This window comes from Mirounga leonina, unplaced genomic scaffold (assembly GCF_011800145.1).
Source record: "Mirounga leonina isolate KUSES-001 unplaced genomic scaffold, KU_Mleo_1.0 Mir_173, whole genome shotgun sequence".
Taxonomy (NCBI): domain Eukaryota; kingdom Metazoa; phylum Chordata; class Mammalia; order Carnivora; family Phocidae; genus Mirounga; species Mirounga leonina.
Genome location: NW_023270447.1, coordinates 10,756,051 through 10,776,652, shown reverse-complemented (window position 1 = coordinate 10,776,652; position 20,602 = coordinate 10,756,051). Strand labels below are relative to the sequence as shown.

The 20,602-nt window shown below is 35.9% G+C and overlaps 1 protein-coding gene across 2 annotated transcripts in view; it reads right to left on the bottom strand.

Moving 5' to 3' along the window:
* The window catches only part of SASS6 (SAS-6 centriolar assembly protein), a 53,827-nt gene extending 33,230 nt beyond the window's left edge, over nt 1–20,597 (bottom strand). For both annotated transcript variants that reach the window (XM_035017934.1, XM_035017935.1), the window contains exons 1-7: nt 20,364–20,597; nt 14,310–14,370; nt 12,402–12,481; nt 11,908–12,012; nt 10,830–11,001; nt 10,075–10,140; nt 9,098–9,217 (exon numbers count right to left, since the gene is read on the bottom strand). In XM_035017934.1, the coding sequence (XP_034873825.1) occupies nt 9,098–9,217; nt 10,075–10,140; nt 10,830–11,001; nt 11,908–12,012; nt 12,402–12,481; nt 14,310–14,370; nt 20,364–20,428 (669 nt within the window). In that variant the 5' untranslated portion in view covers nt 20,429–20,597. The remainder of the gene's footprint in view (nt 1–9,097; nt 9,218–10,074; nt 10,141–10,829; nt 11,002–11,907; nt 12,013–12,401; nt 12,482–14,309; nt 14,371–20,363) is intronic.
* Nucleotides 20,598–20,602: the final 5 nt, after the last annotated feature.

Below are 20,602 nucleotides of genomic sequence, written 5' to 3'. Positions count from 1 at the left end.
AAAAACCCTAAAATTATAAAATTGACAAGGAATTGTTCATTAGTTCAGTCTTACACTAGTAGCAACATTTTACCTATGATAAAATTTGAACACAGTTATAATTGTGTAATCTCTGGTGCCTGTCTGAATCATACCACAAGTCTATGTTTATCATTTCTATTGATGAACACTATCAAATCCTAAATACCTTTCAAAAATAAAGTACATTTTTCTGATTATGAAAGTTATACATACTCTTAAAGGCACAAAGAAAGAAATTACAAATAACCAATAATTTCATCCAGGGAATCACTCTAAATATTTAGGAATATTTGTAATATACTTATTTGGTGAATATATATTCCTAATATATTCATACTGACATCACCCGTACACACAGAATATACATATTTAAGTTTAATTAAGATCAAGCCACATTTATACAACTTAATCATGCTTTTTATTCCTTAGCATTTGTACCTTCTCAAGATTTTATTTATTTTAGAGATAGAGCGGGAGGAGGAGGAGCAGAGGTAGAGGGATGCCCAGACTCTGTGCTGAGTGCAGAGCCCAACGCAGGGGTCAATCCCATGACCCTGCGATCACGACCTGAGCCAAAATCAAGAGTCAGACGCTTAACCAACTGAGTCACCCAGGCACCCTGCATTTGTACCTTTTCATACCATAAAAAAACTCTGTAAACACTTTAATAGCTGCACATTATTCCATTCCATGGATATACCATAATTCATTTAAACCCTGTATTACTATGGACATGGACTTTCCAATTTTTCACAATTAGAAATAAAACTATGATTGCTTTTGTATACAGACATACATCCAAAATTCAGATTATTTCCTTATGATCAAATTATAGGTCAAAAAATGTAAACAGGGGCACCTGGGTGACTCAGTTTAGCTCCATGTTGGGTGTGGAGCCTAGTTAAAAAGAAAGAAACCAAAAAAATAAACAGATAACAAAACTTAATATAAGTTCCAAAACTGCATTCCAAAAAAGTTGTACCCATTTAAAAATTCTTACAAGAACAGGGGAATGTCTCCCTCATAAAATACTTGAGGAATTTTATATAACTACTTTAAAATTCTCTCATTTTTTGAAAAATGGAAAGGAGGGGAGAAGGGAACAAAAGAGAAAAACAGAAAAAGTCCACAAAAGACTGAAAATGTAACGTGGGAAGAAAACACTGAAGGAGCAATCAAGAAGAATAAAGAGTAAACTGGAAAAGATGCTAACGTAACTGTTGAAGAAGGTAATCAAACACACTGAAGGCAATAAAAAAGGACTGGTTTTATCCCAGTGATCATTAGTATTTTGGAGTTTTTGTTTAAAAAAAAGAAAGAAGTATGAGGGATAGGACTACCTTTACATTTTCTACTCTGTTCACTGCAGGTGATTCTGATACACACTAAAATTTTAAAATCACTGCCTATAGGGCACCTGGGTGGCTCAGTCAGTTAAGTGTCTGACTCTTTTTTTTTTTTTAAAGATTTTATTTATTTATTTGACAGAGACAGAGATAGCGAGAGCAGGAACACAAGCAGCGGGAGTGGGAGAGGGAGAGCAGGCTTCCCACCGAGGAGGGAACCCGATGTGGGACTCGATCCCAGGACCCTGGGATCATGACCTGAGCCGAAGGCAGACACTTAATGACTGAGCCACCCAAGCGCCCAGTGTCTGACTCTTGATTTCGGCTCAGGTCATGATCTCAGGGTCATGAGATCGAGCCCTGCATCAGGCTCTGCACTGGGCATGGAGCCTGCTTGAGATTCTCTCTCCCTCTCCCTCTGCCCCTTCCACTACTACCCCCCTCCCCACACGCACAAGCTCTCTAAAAATAAATAAAATAAAATCCATTATCAGTTATTACATTAGATAAAAGTGGAAAAAATGACATGATTATTTGATTAAATCCCCCAAAATCACTATATCTGACTTAGCACTCTTTAACTCTCAGGACACAGAACAAAAGAAAACTTTCTCTGATGCAGAGCAAACATGATTCTTAAAGATGAGATATTTTAAGTTATTTACCAAAAAAAGAATAGAATGAGGAAAGGATTTCACTATTTAGCACTTTTCTGTACAAGAAAAAGAAGACACTAATCTTAAAAAAAAAAAAATTACCATTTTTATACATTATATATTTACCTGAAAAACCTAAGACAATCAGTTCTAAAACTATCAGAATCTGTAAATATAATGTACAATTAATGAGTACGACATTAATGCACAACAATCAAAATTATCACAATGGTGGGACATAGATGGTCCAATTTATACAGCAAAAAACTATAAAATCTCTAGGCATATTTAGTAAGAACTGTAAAAAAAAAAAAAAGAAAGAAAGAATTCAGAGGGAAATAAAAAGCAAACTATAAGCCTGTTTTAAATAAGACCTGAATAAATGAAAAGATATTCTCTCTATTGGGTTAGAAGATGTGAAAGATATTAGTTCTCCCCAACACTCCAGAAACAAGCTTAAATATACAAAGGAATTTAGAATATATTAAAAGTTGCATTTTAAATCAGTGGAATATATAGTATTAGAACAAATGACTGACTTTATGTCAAAAAATACCTATCTTATACTGTACTCCACAAAAATATATCTCAAACAGATTAAAAAGTTAAATACAACAAAAAAAAGTAAAAGTATTAAAAGAAAATATTGAAGGAATAGATTTTATAACCTTGGGTGGCAGAGGCTTTCCAAACATGAAGCTTTAGACCATAAAAGCAGAGATTGACAGATTTGATGACATCCAAATAAAAAGAACCATATAGGGCAAAAGGCAACAATAAATAGTAAAAGACAAAGGCTGGGAGAAAATGTTTATAATATACATAATAAAGATATACTATGCCTACTTTATACCACAGAGAAATGAAAAGGCAAGCCACACACAGAAAATATTCATAATGCATGCGTCTGACAAAGGACTCAAGTCCAGATCATACAAAAAAATCCCTACAAATCCATAGGTAAAATAGTAACAGTCTAATTTAAAAATGGGCTAGGAGTGCCTGGGTGGCTCAGTCGGTTAAGCGTCTGCCTTTGGCTCAGGTCATGATCCCAGGGTCTTGGGATCAAGCGCCATGTCGGGCTCCTGCTCAGTGCAGAGTCTGCTTTTCCCTCTGCCTCTGCCACTCCCCCTGCTTGTGCTCTCTCACTCGCTCTCTCCTTCCCTGTCTTAAATAATCTTTAGGGGCGCCTGGGTGGCTCGGATGGTTAAGCGTCTGCCTTCAGCTCAGGTCATGATTCCCGGGTCCTGGGATCGAGTCCCACACTGGGCTCCCTGCTCCTTGGGATCCTGCTTCTCCCTCTGCCTCTGTCTCTCTATCTCTCATGAATAAATAAATAAAATCTTTAAAAATAAATAAATAAAAATGGGCTAAAGATGAAAACAGGCAAGAGTATTCTTGAACTTCACATGAGAATATCCAAGTGGTCAATACACATATGAAAATGTGTTATTATAAGGTATTATCATACACCCTCAGAATGGCAGTGTAAACTGGTATTCCACTTTAAAACAAAAACTTATCAACAATAACCATACTATGTAAAGAGAGCAAACATCCACCAACTGATGAATGTATAAAGAAGATGTGGCGTATATACACAATGGAATATTACTCAGCCATCAAAAAGAATGAAACCTTGCCATTTGCAATGATGTGGATGGAGCTAGAGTGTATTATCCTAAGCGAAATAGGTCAGAGAAAGACAAATACCATATGATTTCGTTCATATATGCAATTTACCAACAAAACAGATAAACATAGGGGAAGGGAAATAAAAAAGAGAAAGGGAAGCAAACCATGAGACTCTTAGTGATAGAGAACAAACTGAGGGTTGATGGAGGGAGGTGGGTGGGGGACAGGCTAAGTGGGTGATGGGTATTAAGGAGGGCACTTGTTATGATGAGTATTAAGTGTTATATGTAAGTGATGAATCACTAAATTCTACTCCTGAAACCAATATTGTACTATATGTTAACTTGAATGTAAATAAAAATTTGAAGAAAAAAAAAAGACTATAACAAGAGACAAGGACACTGTGTAATTAAGGAGACAATCCAACAAGAAGATATAAAAATTGTAGATATTTATGCGCCCAACATATATTTTTAATGCACCCAACATATCTGAGGAGCCCCAAATACATAAAGCAGCTAATAACAAACATAAAGGAGTGAATTGACAGTAATACAATAATAGTAAAGGACTTTAAAATCCCACTTACATCAATGGACAGATCATCAAAACAGAATATCAACAAGGAAACAGTGCTTTTGAATGACATATTGACAAGACAGATTTAATAGATATATACAAAGCATTCCATCAGAAAACAGCAGACTACACATTCTTTAGACCATAAAACAAGCCTCAACAAATTCAAAAAGATCAAAGTCATTCCATTCATCTTTTCTGACCACAATGCTATGAAATTAGAAATCAATCACCAAAAAAAAAAAAAAAAAAATCTGGAAAGAGTACAGATACATGGAGGTTAAATAATATGTTGCTAAACAACGAATAGGACAATCAAGAAATCAAAAAGGATATCAAAAAATACATGCAAAAAAATGAAAATGAAAAAATTGTTCAAAATCTTTAGGAGGCAGCAAAAGCTGTTCTAAGAGGGAAGTTTATAGCAATATTGGCCTACCTCAAGAAGCAAGAAAAATCTCAAATAAACAACCTAACCTTACACCTAAAGGAGCCAAAGAATAAACAAAACCCAAAACCAGCAGAAGGAAATAAAAATTATAGCAAAAATAAATGACACAGAAACGAAAAAACAACAACAACAAAAAAGGACAGATCAATGAAACCAGGAGCTGGTTCTTTAAAAAGATCAACAAAATTGATAAACCTTTAGCTAGACTCATCAAAAAAAAAAAAAAAAAAAAAAAAGGTCACAAAAAAATTAAAAAAAATTTAGTTCCAAAAAAAAGAAAAACAAAATTGAAAAACCTTTAGCTAAACTAAAAAAAAAAAAAAAAAAAAAAATACAAAGGGTCACAAGAGAATTATGAAAAATTATATGCTAACAAATTGGACAACCTAGAAGAAATGAATAAATTCCTAGAAGCATATAACCTCCCAAAAAAACTCAGGAAGAAAGAGAAAGTTCAGACCGATTACCAGCAATGAAATTGAATCAGTAATGAAAAATCTCCCCACAAACAAAAGCCCGGGACCAGATGGCTTCATAGGTAAATTCAACCAAATATTTAAAGAAGAGTGAACACCTATTCTTTTCAAACTATTCCAAAAAATAAAAGAGAAAGGAAAACTTCCAAATTCATTCTAGGAGGCCTGCAGTACCGTGACACCAAGATCAGATAAAGACACAACAAAAAAAGAGAACTTCAAGCCAATATCCCTAGTGAACATAGATGCAAAAATCCCCAACAAAATAGTAGCAAACCAAATTCAAATACACTAAAAAAAAATCATTCACCATGATCAAGAGGGATTTATTCCTGGGTTGCCAGGATGGATCAATATTCACAAATCAATCAATGTTAACACATACCAATAACAAAGGATAAAAACCACATGATCATCTCAATAGATGCAGAAAAAGCATTTGACAAAGTACATCAATTCATGATAAAAACCCTCAACAAGGTACATTTAGAGGGAACATACCTCAACATAATAAAGGCCATTTATGAAAAACCCACAGCTAACATCATCCTGAATGGTTTTCCCTCTAAGATCAGGAACAACACAAGGATGTCCACTCTCACCACTTTTATTCAACATAGTACTGGAAGTCTTAGCCACAGAAATCAGACAAGAAAAAGAAATAAAAGGCATCCAGATTGGTAAGGAAGAAATAAAATTTTCACTATTTGCAGATGACATGATACTATATATAGAAAACTCTAAAACCTCCACCAAAAGTTACTAGAATAAATGAATTCAGTAAGATCATAGTATACAAAATCTATGTATAGAAATCCATTGCATTTCTATACACTAATAATAAAGCAACAGAAAGAGAAATTAAGAAAGTAATCCCATTTATAACTGTACAAAAATAAGATACCTAGGAATAAATCTAACCAAGGAGGTAAAAGACCTATACTCTGAAAACCATAAAACATTGATGAAAGAAACTAAAACTGACAGAAACAAACGGAAAGATATTCCATGCTCATGGATTAGAAGAACAAATACTGTTAAAATGTCATTACTCAAAGCAATCTACACATTTAATGTAATCCCTATCAAAATATCAACAGCATTTTTCACAGAACTAGAACAAATAATCCTAAAATTTGTATGAAGGCACAAAAGACCCCAAATAGCCAAAACAATCTAGAAGACAAAAAAAAACAACAAAGCTGGATGTATCAAAATCCCAGACTTGAAGTTATATTACAAAGCTGTAGTAATCAAACAGTATGGTATTGGCACAAAACCAGACACAGAGAACAAGAGAACAGGACAGAAAGCCCAAAACAAACCCACGATTATATGGTCAATTAATCTTTGAGAAAAGAGGCAGTAATAGGCAATGGGAAAAAGATAGTCTCTTCAATAAATGGTACTGGGAAAACTGGACGGGTACATGCAAAAGAAGGAAACTGAACCACTTTCTTACACCATACACAAAGATAAACTCTAAATGGATTAAAGTCCTAAATGTGAGACCTGAGACCATAAAAATCCTAGAAGAGAGCACAGGCAGTAATTTCTCTGACGCTGGCCATAGCAACATTCTTCTAGATATATTTCCTGAGGCAAGGGAAAGAAAAGCAAAAATAAACTATTGGGAATACATCAAAATAAAAAGCTTCTGCACAGTGAAGGGAACAATTAACAAAACTAAAAGGCAACCTATTGAATAGAAGATATTTGCAAAGGACGTATCTGATAAAGGGCTAGCATCCAAAATATACAAAGAACTGATATAACTCAATGCCAATAAAACAAACAATCCAGTGAAAAAAATGGACAGAACACATGAACAGACATTTCTCCAAAGAAGACACACATGGCCTACAGACAAATGAAAAGATGCTCAATATCATCATCAGGGAAATGTAAATCTAAAGTACAATGAGCTATCATCTCACACCTGTCAGAATGGTTACAATCAAAAACACAAGAAACAAGTGTTGGTGAGGATGTGGAGAAAAAGGAACCCTCATGCACCTCATGTAAACTGGTGCAGCTGCTGTGGAACAGTATGGAGGTTCTTCAAAAAATTAAAAATAGAAGGGCACCTGGGTGGACAGCACGTTACACATCTGCCTTCAGCTCAGGTCATGATCCCAGCGTCCTGGGATAGAGACCTGCATCGGGCTCCTAGCAGGGAGTCTGCTTCTCCTCTCTCTCTGCCACTTTCCCTGCTCATTCTCTCACTCTCATTCTCTCTCTCTAAAATAAATAAATAAATAATCTTTTTAAAAAATTAAAAATAGAACTACCCATGGGCGCCTGGGTGGCTCAGTTGGTTAAGTGTCTGCCTTCGGCTCAGGTCATGATCCCAGGGTCCTGGGATCAAGCCCCGCATCGGGCTCCCGGCTCAGCAGGAAGCCTGCTTTTCCCTCTCCCACTCCCCCTGCTTGTGTTCCTTCTCTCGCTGTGTCTCTCTCTGTCAAATAAATAAATAAAATTTTTTTAAAAAAAGGAACTACCCATAAGGGCTCCGGGCTTGCTCAGTCAGAAGAACGTATGACTCTTGATCTCAGGGTCGTGGGTTTGAGCCCCAGATTGGGTGTAGAGATTACTAAAGAAAATAAAGTTAAAAAAAAAAAAAATTGAACTACCCTACTATCCAGTAATCACACTACAGGGTATTTACCCAAAGAATACAAAAACACTAATTCAAAAGGATATATGCACCCCTATGTTTATTGCAACATTATTTATAATAGCCAAATTATGGAAGCAGCCCAAGAGTCTACCAATAGATGAATGGATAAAGATGTGGGGTGTTTGTGTGTGTGTGTGTGTGTGTGTGTGTATACATATATTCCATTATATGTATATATTTATATTATATCCCATTATATATATATATAGAATACTATTCAGCCATAAAAAGAATGAAATCTTGCCATTTGCAACAACATGGATGGAGCTAGAGTATAAGGCGAAGCAAAGTAAGTAAACCAGCAAAAGACAAATACCATATGATTTCACTCATATGTGGAATTTCAGAAAAAAAAGCAAATGGACAAAGGAAAAAAAGACAAACCAAGAAAGAGACTCTTAATTATAGAGAATAAACTGATGGTTATCTGCGCAGGGGCATGGGGTGGGGGAATAGGTAAAACAGGTGATGGAGATTAAAGAGTACACTTATGATGAACACTCAGTAATGTATATTATTGTTGAATTACTATATCATACACCTGAAACTAATACAACACTGTATGTTAACTATACTGGAATTAAAATTAAAAACTTAATAAAAATGAAAAAAAGAATATGGGGAAATAAGTAATGTCATACACTATCTTTTAGACTTGGTACAACCCTTCTGGCTACCAAATTTGCAATATCCATTAGTATCTTAATAGGTCTATTGCAATCTCACTTCTAGGAACAAAGAATGTTCACTGTAGTTTATTTGCATCAGCCAAAATACTGAAGCATTTAAATGTCCACCAGTTGGGTAAGTAGTTAATTTATGTTGTACCCAAATAATGAATACTATGCAGCCACTAAAAAGGAATATCTGAACTGATAAAGAATGACCTATGATGTCATGTTAGGTGAAAAAAGTTACAATCAATATATACTGTGGGACCTCATTAGCATAGAATACAACCAAAATCCACTATGTGTGTACAAATATATAATTTACATATTTCTAAATTTATAAATATGAACAAATATTTATAAAGGACACATTATTTACATATAAAGAGAAAAGACTGGAAAAACACATATCAAAATGTATATAAATTACCTCTAGGTAATAAGACTTTTAATGAGCAACATTTTTTTTTAATACTTCTGTAATGTTTGAACATATTAAAGCAAGCATATATTACTTTTATAACTAACAAAATGACTAACAGCAGCAACAAAATAATTTTCTATTTTCTTTAACATTCATACCTGCAAGGCCTTTTCTTTCTCATTTGTCAATTGCTGGGAATGTTTATTTGACAATGCAGCTGTGTGTGATGCCCATTCATTCTGCAACTTATCTAATTCTTGGATTTTTTCTGATAATGTCTGTATTAGAGTTCAACACAAAATATTAAGACAGTCTTGTGAATGTTATTAGCTTAGAACATGGCAATATTTGCAAAGGATATTAAAGAAAAGGAATCCCAGCTTTCCAAAACATACTCAAAGCCTTTTCCTACACAGATTTTTTAATCTGAGGAAATCAAGATTAGAATAAAAGAATTTTAGAGCTAACATGATCCAGAAGTCAAGCTTAACTATCTTTAACCTTTTAGTTAAATCTGGCTCTTCACTACCTAATCCTCTCCTCTGACATTAAGAAATAAAGTAAACCAGGGTAGAGCAAGTCAGTTATATGGAGTGGTTCACTTATACATATCAAACCTAGTAACATAGATTTCCTAGATGGGCTACATTGTACAGGACAATTTCTGCCTGAAGCCATGCCACTTATCAGATACAGTCTTCGGTTTCAAGGACTAAGGGCAAAAAGGTAGTAGCTATAACTGAAATGATAATAAGCCTATCAAAATAAGTCATAACACAAGTATGGAAGGGAAAGGTTTAGAAAATATGAACCAAAACATCATTTTAGACAGGAGGAGTGAGGTGAATAAAAGAGCAAAGAACTAACATATGACAGGTACTATATATTATTTAATGAAGACCTGAAAGGAATGTGTTATATATTGAAGGTAACAGAAATGTTTGGATGGAATCAACTATCAGAGAAAGCAATCAGATTAAGATAATTTGCTGATAGGGGAAAGGTGGCAAAAAGGAGAGGGAATTCAAAGGAACATGCTTTAAAAAATAATACACAAAAGCCTGGACAGGATTCGAGAAGCAATTCAGAGCCAGTGTTTGGAGGACTCACAAAAACAAAATGAAATCTGAATTACCTTTTGTGTGAAATTCAGTTGCCTAGTAACATCATCTAGTGATTGCATCAATGATAATTTTTCTTCCTATTTATAAAAACAATAAAATTACGCAGCTTACAATTTAATCATCTGTAGCTGTGCTACTCAAAGTATAGCATCAGCATCACCCTGAGAGTTTGCTAAAAATGCAGAATTTTGGGTTCCACTTCAGACCTTCTGATTCACAATCAGAATGAGCAAGATCTCTAGAGGATTTGCATACCATTAAAATCTGAGATGCACTAATCTATAGCATTTGACTAAAAAGTCTTTATGAAAACTATGAAGAGGCATCCTAATGTTGTATTCTTGCTCCATATACCTTATAAAATTATAAAGCACTTTGTAATTCTCAAGATACTTTCATATCTTTTTCCTCATTTGAGACAGATGTAATAGGGTAGTAGATATTTCCCTACTTATCTACCAGCTGATGAAACCATGATAAAACAGTTTAAGTGACCTACCCAGATCACAGAAAATTAATAAAAACCATGGGACCTAGTTTTTCAATTTTTGGCCCAGTTCTACCCTCACTGTATCTTGATTAAATGGAAAAAAAAAAAAGAACAATAAAGTAAAAATAAATTCCTTACATATTATAAAAACTTACTAGACATCTTTAACAATACTTTATTCTGAAAACAAAAACTAATTGCACTATAACTCCTCAGTGACTTATCAGAGTCTTTTGGTACTCATTTTTAAAAGAATAACTTAAATTTAAATCTTACCTTGCTACATTTCAAACAGCCAGCTAAAAACTTCTTTATTTCCACATCATTTCCAGGTAGAAGTTTTAGTGAGAGGTGTGTAAGATGCTTAAAAGGATTTGTCTCTACCACATTTAAAAAGGCAGGTAAGTTATCCAAAATAGGTGCTGGAGAAACTAACTGTAGCAAAAACCTTTGAAAAGAAAGTGTCACAATATAACAACACTTATGAGATAGTGAAATTCTCCCACTGAATCATAAGCTCCAGTGAATCATTGATGCTGAGAAGCACTGGGAAAGGAGGCATATTGGAATCACAGGGGCCAATATAAAAGGACTCCCAATGGTAAAACTGAATAAACTAAGAGTAAAATGGAAAAATTGAGCAAGAAATAGAAAAAGGATTCACTGAAATACAGTGAATATACAAATGTCTGTGGGAGTTCACAATGAAAGACAAAGTAGAAAAATAAAAACAAACCAAAAACCGATTGAAAACACAAAAGTAACTAGAGTAACAACTCTTCATTCTAAAAATTGACAATTTAAAAGAATTAAGCATTTATCCTTTCCTTTCCATAGTAATCAAATAGCCCAAACTGATGAGGAAAAGTTCTTCTTTATAAAAGAATTATACCTAATAAATATAAAAAGAATGACAGAATTAGAAATGCATAACTTTGTAGTTCCTAACAAAATAATTGATTCAAACAACAATCATCAATTGATGAAACCAACAGATAAAAGGTTAGTGAACTTTACAAAGAAAGGATCAGGCTTTAGCATCAGACAAACATGAATATACACATATAAACACAAAATCTTATTCCTCTTATCCAAGTTCATTATAAAATCATATACTTGATGCTGTTAAATATTTCAGATAGCTTTAATGACTGTCAAGACATGAAAGTTAAGGGGTAAATATTCTGATTTTAACCATGATTCCTTAAAATTTGACATTTAATAGCCCTAAACCCAGTCAAAAATAGACAGGAGTACTAATACCACATAGAAAATATTTTGCCATCAATTTGTCTTACAAAGAAGAGTTTCTCTTGAGAGAATTTTAATGATGTAGTGCTCTTACGAGACTTACCTTGGAATTTCTTTGGCATGTTCTTGAGTACATTGCTGAAGGAGATCTATAAATTTTTGTGGGAAAGCCAAGAAGTCTACCAAAAGGCCTTGCTGGAATTTTAAGCTATACAGAAGAAAAGAGATTTTTAAAAAATTTAATTACTATCTTTAATTAAAACCCTAAAACATTCTTTTTTTATTTACCGAATATCCATTATAATCAAGAACTAGAGAACTCTGTTTTTAAGAATTTATTCAATGGGAGGGAAAAGGTCAATATATTTATCTAAAGCTCCAAATTTGAGCTGTTGTAAGCAGAATTCTGATAAGCTATGAAATATTTACTTTCAAAAACATCCTGAATAATTATAGTATAAGCAGTATAAGCAGTCCAGTATTCTCAAAATACCTAAATGTTCCTAATAGGCTGCATTTCAAAGAGAATACTACCAATACATCAATAAAACTTACTTCCCAGATTAAATATAAAAACAGAAACATAAATTTAGTTACCTCTGAAAATCTTCCTCAGATATAACAAGGTTATACAGAAAAAATGGATCAGTATCATCAGTCAGACGGATAACTAAATCCTAAAAGAAAGATTGTTATTTTTTAATGTTTTCAATAGACCAGGCTTTTAGAGTAATTTCTTCCTTCTTAGAAGTGAAATTATCCAGTAACAACAATGTATCACCAATATACTTCAGATGACTTTGTTTTCTGGTGCAGCTGGGTTTTCATTAGTCTTTAAGAGACTTAAGAATCTTAAACAGGGGTAGATATTCTGCTCCTTGAGAGCCATGTGGGGGTCTATAAAAACTAGTTAAATGCTAGGAGTTGAAAATTGAGGAATACCATCCTGTTAGAGGCTTAGGATAATTTAGAACTGGTCCTTGCTGCACTATAGCATGATAAAAACATTCTACCACTGACCACACCATATTCAATTTTATTTTCAGTTTCCCATAAGTTAATTATCTGATATTTCAAAAGTGGCAATATATCAGCTGAAATGACAAGCAATCATGTATCCTAGAAAAGGAGCATTTGTGTCTCAGGCAGAAGACAGGGGTATCAAGTAACATGTTGCCAGGGCTTCTTCCTAAGGGCTATTCTCTCCTACTCCAGGTGGCCGCTGACATGGAACTCCCATCTGTTTTCAGTTTCACATTAAGCGAATATCTTTCATAAAGACCACTTTCTACATAAATTTACAGTATCACAGAACATGACAGCAGCTAATGCTGACAGAGAAGTACACAGAAATTACGTATTTTAGAGAACACTGATATAAAGAAAACAGGCATAGTAACAAGATGATGGAGGCCTAATGAAGAATGAATCAGCATTCAGGTTAAGAATAAGCTTCCACTTTGAAATAAAATCTACTCGTGGCTACTGAGGAACTGCTAGGGTCCTAGAAAAATCTAAACCACTTATGGGTAGAGCTAGAAAATGAAGAGGTGCAACAGGCCTAAGGAATAACATGTAAAAAATATAACATATAATCTCTACTCCAGAAAATTAGCAATCTAGGTATTTGCTCTGCCTCAGAATGTCCTGCCTGAAGGCAGCTTCTACAGAAGTACTTCTTGAAATTCACCCGAAGATGCTATAAAAAAAACTGAAGCTACTACTAATAGTACAAGGTCCTTGAATATCATGTTTAGGGAAAGCTATGACACAGAGAAAACAGATGCTGTATTTCTTAGTCATCTTGTCTGTATCCATATCACTAATGACTCATACTTCTGAAGATCATATAGGACTGATGCTCTAAATGACTCCCTTCAAAAGGCAAAGATTCAAAAATATCTCCCTGCAGTACTTCCAACTTATTCTATCCTCACATGTACAACGTGAAATGCCAATTCTACAGGGTAGCAATTTATATTCCAGCAACGTTTAAGTGCATTGGGCAAATCTAACCCCCAATTCTCCCAATCCCCAATCCTTCCTGTATGCTTTAGAAACAGATGATATAGGGGCACCTGGGTGGCTCAGTCAGTGGGGCATCTGACTCTTGATTTCAGCTCAGGTCATAATTTCAGGGTCATGAGATCAAGCCCTGAGTTGGTCTCGCTCAGTGAGGAGTCTGCTTGAGACTCTCTCTCTCTCTCCCCCTCTGTCCCCTCCCCCGCACACGCACTCCACCCCCCTCAAATAAATAAATAAATAAATAAGTAAAATCTTAAAAAAGAAAGAAGAAGAAAGAAACATATGGTATAATAATCTCTCAGTTGTTGTCTTAGTAGATTCTACCACCCCAGATTTGCAAGTTACAAACTGGCCCAAAACTAAAAAGCAAGCTGGTGTAACAAAAGATCTCATGTTCTTAAAGAACAAAAATAATTATAACGCATAGAAATTCCATTTCAAAAAAAAAAAGAAAATATTTCAAAAGAAATTAATACCGACCTTTCTGTGAACTGGATTGGAAACTGATTGTAGTTCAATGCTCACTCTAACATTTACTCTCCTATATGAAAAGATATATCCAATTGTCAGAAACAATCATATGAAATGAGTTAGCACTGTCATTTGTATTAGCTGAAGTTTTCAGTCTTAAGCTGCAAGATCGTCCACAGGTTTTCCCTAAGTTATGAAAGGATATTTGGGAAGCATACCGTTGTTTTGGAGTTTAAGTTCCTGTTCTTCCACTAGTAAGTAATCAGGTTTTTAACCAGAGATTATATTTTTTCTCTCCTGTAAAATGGGACTGTTGTGAGAATTAAATGAGATAAACAATGTGGAATTCCCATTACTAGTCTGGAATATAACCTATTGCCCGGATTCTAAAATAGCATCTACTGAAAGCCAAACAAACCATCAATTTAATAACAACTTCCCACATTAAAAATAATTACCAATTCAAATGATCAAATTGATTTATGAGATTCCACTTGAAAAACTTAAAATGTGAAGCAGTATTGGAATACATGGAATGTTTACAATCCAGAAAGTAAGATAACACATTCCCCTCCCTTATACATACACAAAATCCACCAACTACATCTGTTCAATATAGTCCCTGTGCAATACCTCCATGGAAGTATGTCAACAGTTTATTATCCACCTTAACCTAGAGTAACTCTGAACTCCAAAAGAAACCATAGCTTTCCACATTCTCTACTGCATCTGAGAGAATTCAGTATCAGACAGAGGCATATAAATCAAGGTGCTCATAACCATTAATCAAACTGAGCAAAGATGTTTAAATGATCAAGGAAATAAAGGGAAAAATTGGTGAAAAAACATCTCTGCACAAAAGTTCTATATTCTGCTAGAATTAAAAAACAATGGTCTTTCCCTGATGTGTAGGAAACAAAAGTAAACAAATAGAATTTGTTCAATTTTAAGCTATTCTTAAACATCTTAAGATGTGTTTTAAATTTTTCCCACATTCTGCTACTTATCTACTGCAGAAGTAAAAAGTATAGACCTAGCAGCCAAGCGTTGGAAAAACTAGTTAATAGTTGAGCAAGGCCAGATTCAATTGTCCAGATTTTTTTATGCTACAACTTGAAATTTTTATTTTGGCTTTTTATGTCATTTTAGTTAAATTTCCTATTGAACATATGATTGGATGCTAAATCTTAGCATGATGAGGTTACCAGATGATAAGGTTACCATAACTTTTTTTTTTTAAAGATTTTATTTATTTATTTGACAGAGAGAGAGAGAGAGAGAGAGACAGGAGAGAGGGAACACAAGCAGGCGGAGTGGGAAAGGGAGACGCAGGCTCCCCGCTGAGCAGGGAGCCCAATGTAGGGCTCGATCCCAAAATCCTGGGATCATGACCTGAGCTGAAGGCAGACGCTTAACGACTGAGCCACCCAGGCGCCCCAAGGTTACCATAACTTGTTATGTGAAAAGGAACAAGCAGCACTGGCAAATACCACAGATAGGAAGAATTTTTTTTTTTTTAAGATTTTATTTATTTATTTATTTGACAGAGAGAGACAGCGAGAGAGGGAACACAAGCAGGGGGAGCGGGAGAGGGAGAAGCAGGCTTCCCACTGAGCGGGGAGCCCGATGCAGGGCTCAATCCCAAAAGCCTGGGATCATGACTCGAGCCAAAGGCAGACGCCCAGGAAGAATCAATTTTATTTTATTTTTTTAAAGATTTTATTTATTTATTAGACAGAGAGAGACAGCGAGAGAGGGAACACAAGGGGGAGTGGGAAAGGGAGAAGCAGGCTTCCCGCTGAGCAGGGAGCCCGATGTGGGGCTCAATCTCAGGACCCTGAGATCATGACCTGAGCCGAAGGCAGTCACTTAACCAACTGAGCCACCCAGGCACCCCCAGGAAGAATTATTTTTAGAACAAGAAAATGCTTTTCTATTTTTCTATTATCTAGCGCAAATTTCTACTCTAACTCTACTTAAATGACATATTCTTGGGACGCCTGGGTAGCTCAGTTGCTTAAGCCTTACGCTCGGATCCAGTCCCTCTCCCACTCCCCCTGCTTGTGCACACATGCTTTTACTCTCCTCTGGCAAATAAGTAAAATCTTTAAAAAAAAAATTAAGTATTCTTGGGGGGAAAAACCTTTTAATTTCCTAATTTGTACGATAAGTGAATTGAGTTAGGTTTGTGAGGACATTTTCAGATCTACATTGTCATTATGTTTGGTTTTTGTCTTGAAGTTTTTTCTAAAACATACTGCCACAGGGCATGTAACACTGCAGTAGATAACTTTTTATGGTAACATACACTTTCAAAAGTCCTGTCATACTTGATAAATTTGTTTAAAAAAAATCAAGAAGTCATTTAGTAAAGTATTCTTTAGATAGTACCAGAAGAATCACATTAAAGCATATTAATGATATTGTTGCATATATTCCAAATGTCTATAATGCATTCGTTTTGGGAGAAAAAGAGAGGAGGAAAGGCCCATAGATTAAACCTCTCCCTCCTGCCTCCAAAGTATATTGTAGAAAAACCTGAGCTTTCAGAAAATATAGTATCTGAAATCACAATCTTATTTTCTCCATTACAATGGTTGTCATAGGAACAATATAAAACAAATCAATAAAAACTCATAAAAAATGCTATTTCTCAAAATAAATGTCATACTCTGAACAACGCATAAATTCACATAACATCCTCCCTATCAGTTAGATTTGGCATTAGCAGAATTGGATTCTAGCCCACCTCCGCCACCTAGAAGCTGTGACCTGAACCTTTCAATTCAAACAAATAAAAGCTACTCTAAGCCACGTAGTATGCTGGATACTAGGGATACAAACAGAAATAAACATGGTCCATGTCCTCAAATCAGATTAAATGACTCTATCCAGACTTGCTTCTGATTGAATTTTAGTGCTTCAAGAGAAGGAAGGGAAGGGTTACTAACACTGAGCACCTACACTACTGAGTATCTACCCGGCGCTTTACATATACCTTATTTAACAACAATCTTACTAAGTAAATAGTTACGTCTGTCTTACAAAGGAACAAGCTGAGGTGCACAGTTACAAACTTGGTTAAAGTCACCTTACAGAGCCCAAATTAGAACTCAGACTTTTCACCTACACTATGCTATCTAATAAATGAATAGGGCAATTAATTTCAACTTGGGCAACTTTGAAAAGGTCCTTACAGTGAAGGGATTTAAGATAGACCTTGAAGGTTATGACAGAAGAAGCAACTGAGGCAGGGAGAAGAGCAGGAATAGAAGTATGGTATTGAGAGAGTATCAGGTACATTCAAGGGATAAGTAGTCTTGTATGACTAGCATATGGGAAAAAGAACTTCTAAAACAAAAATGAAAAAAGAGGTTGGTGTCAAACCATGGGCTTCAAAATTCTGCATTCTTCCCTCCAGAGCTCTCTGAGTTATCTTCCACTGACGTTCCTTCTTTATGACTTTAGTATATTGATGTCACTTCATGCATTCATCACACTTTAATAATGTTCAGTGAATGCTTATTGTGCTTCAGGCACTGTTCTAAGCACTTTGTATGTATTAACTGATTTCATGCTCCTAATTATCCCGTGAGGCAGGTACTTTTATAAGCATTAATTTAAAGATGAGACACAAGGAAAAAATGTACAAAATCAGTCCGTAAGTGACAGAAATGGGATTTAAACCCAGATAACCTGGCTCCAGACCCTGAACTCTTAACCTGTGCTATGCTGCCTCTCCAAAGAAGATGTTTTTGTTTCCCCTATTAAAGTGTGAGTTCCTTAAGGCCCAGAATGAAAATTGGTTTTGTTGTTGTTGTCAGGAGGCAGGGGAATAAAGAGAGAGGAAGCCAGACAATCTCAGCATGTAGGACAATTCCTGGTATAAAGTATGTGTTCATAAATACTTGCTGAGCTGAACTGGCCTTGGATTTTTTTTTTTTTTTTTAAGATTTATTTATTTGACAGAGAGAGAGAGATAGCGAGAGCAGGAACACAAGCAGGGGGAGTGGGAGAGGGAGAAGCAGGCTTCCCGCCGAGCAGGGAGCCCCATGTGGGATTCGATCCCAGGACCCTGGGATCATGACCTGAGCCGAAGGCAGACGCTTAACGACTGAGCCACCCAGGCGCCCTGGCCTTGAATATTTAACTAAAGTCCAGATTGCTTTCCCTATGGGTCAGGGCCAGCATATTTTCTGCAAAGGGCCAGATAGTAAATACTTTAGGCTTTGCAGGCCATAAGGTCTCTGTCACAATTATTCATGTCTGTCTTTACGGCACAAAAGCAGCCAGACAATTCTCAAATGAGAATGGCTATGTTCCAATAAAACTTTACTTAAATAGGCAGAAGGCCACCTGGCCCATGGGCCCGTTTGCCGATCCCTGCTACAGGTGATAGAAATATATCAAAGGTTTCTAAACAAGAGGAGTAAAAAGGTTGACAATGTGTTTTAAGAAGATAACTGTGATGGCAATATAATGAAATGGAGAACTAGGAGTTCCAATATTGGAGTTAAGAAATGATGCTCCCCCCTTTATATTTCTATAATTATTCTAGAACACTGCTGTCCAACAGAGATACAATGGAGGCCACAAATATGAACCAAATATGTAATTTCAAATTTTCTAGAAGCCACATTAAAAAAAATTAAAAGGAACAGGTAAATTAATTGTAATATTTTCTTGAATATATCCAATATGTCAAATATAAATTTCCCAAGTGTATGATATTCAGAATATATTTATTAACATTTGTTATGTTAGTAATTTATACCCAACATTATACATATTCAATATATGCAAAATAGCGTCATCTTTACAATCAACATAAAAATTGAGATATTTTACATTCTTTTTCCTAGTAAGTCTTCAAAACTCAATGCGCATTTTAACTCTTACCACACCATCAATTCGAATTAGCTCCATTTCAGAAGTCCGATCACCATATGTGACTCTCGTACTGGACAGCACAAAAGAATGACCAACTCAAATACCCTACAGCATCTCCACATGCAGCTGCTAGCTTTGGTATCATCTCCTTGCCTGGCTTGCGGATTGATGTTAGACCTAATTCTGAGCTATATACTAGCTACACATTACTCAATAAAGCAATGCCTTCATTTTTAACGTCACATTTCCACACCTTTTAGTTTTCACAGACATTTTCAGATTTGATCCTCATATTATGTATGTAGTACCTTATGTCAGTTTTACAAATGAGGAAACAAGAGTCAGCTACTGAGCGGCGGAACGGAGACAAAATCAAAACCTCCTGGCTTCTAATCCAATCTGTTAAGCCCCAACAGCACCAGCACCTTTGTCAAAGTCGTAATTCTGTGTTTTTATGTGAGACTGGCCTTTATTTCCTCCTCCACTGGACTGTAAACCCCACGAAAACAAGGACTGTTCTTCCTGATCACTATATTCCCAGTACCCAGCAAGGTGTTTTGCCATAAGCAGTATTTGTTAAATGAACGAATGAATGAAATTTATCATTTCCTCTACTGTTTCTAGTCGATGATAATAATAATAAACGTAATTTATTTTTAGTGACTAATGTAAAGGCACTACACCATAAAACCTTTTTTAAGCTGAAGCTTAAATTTACTTCCAATATAATTCAAAGAAGAGCGAAAAAAGGGCTGGGAGCCAAGGCCAGAGTTCTTGCGTCGGCCCTGCAGTGAACTTGTTCGGAGTTCTCGTGTAAATTACTTCACTTCTCCGGACAAAATTAACTTTCTCTGTCAAAAACAAAGAGTAGAACTATAATCTCCACGATTCCGTTCAGAACTAAAAAATAATTTTTTTTTTTTTTTTATTAACTTGACGCGGGTCAGCTTTCCATTTGCTCATACTCTCCCTCCTGTGCCCTCCGCAACCGCCAACTCGGTGAGAGAGGTAACATCAGGTTCCAGGTGGGACTCTCTCCGCGTCCCGGGACGCCGGCCGCACACCCAGCCGCAAGCCGGCGTCCACTGGCCAGAGCCGCCATCTTCCCCCCTCCCCCCGCCTTGGCCGGACCCCAACCGCCACCCGCGGGCACGGGGTAACCGGGAACCTCACCTCTCCTCACAGTCTTTGCATTTCACCTGCAGCGGGACGAGCTCCTGGAACAGAACCTGGCTCATGTTGGTCCGCTGCCCCTGCCAGTAAGCGGAAAAGTCCAGCAGGCCCAGCCCACGGAACTAGCCTAAAGGAGTCCCGGTCCTGCTAAAATTTGAGTTTGGCGCTCGGCTTCCGCTGAGGAGGCGGGGAAACAGAAACAGAGGGAAGGCGGGGGAGATTTGAACCTCGTCAGCCAC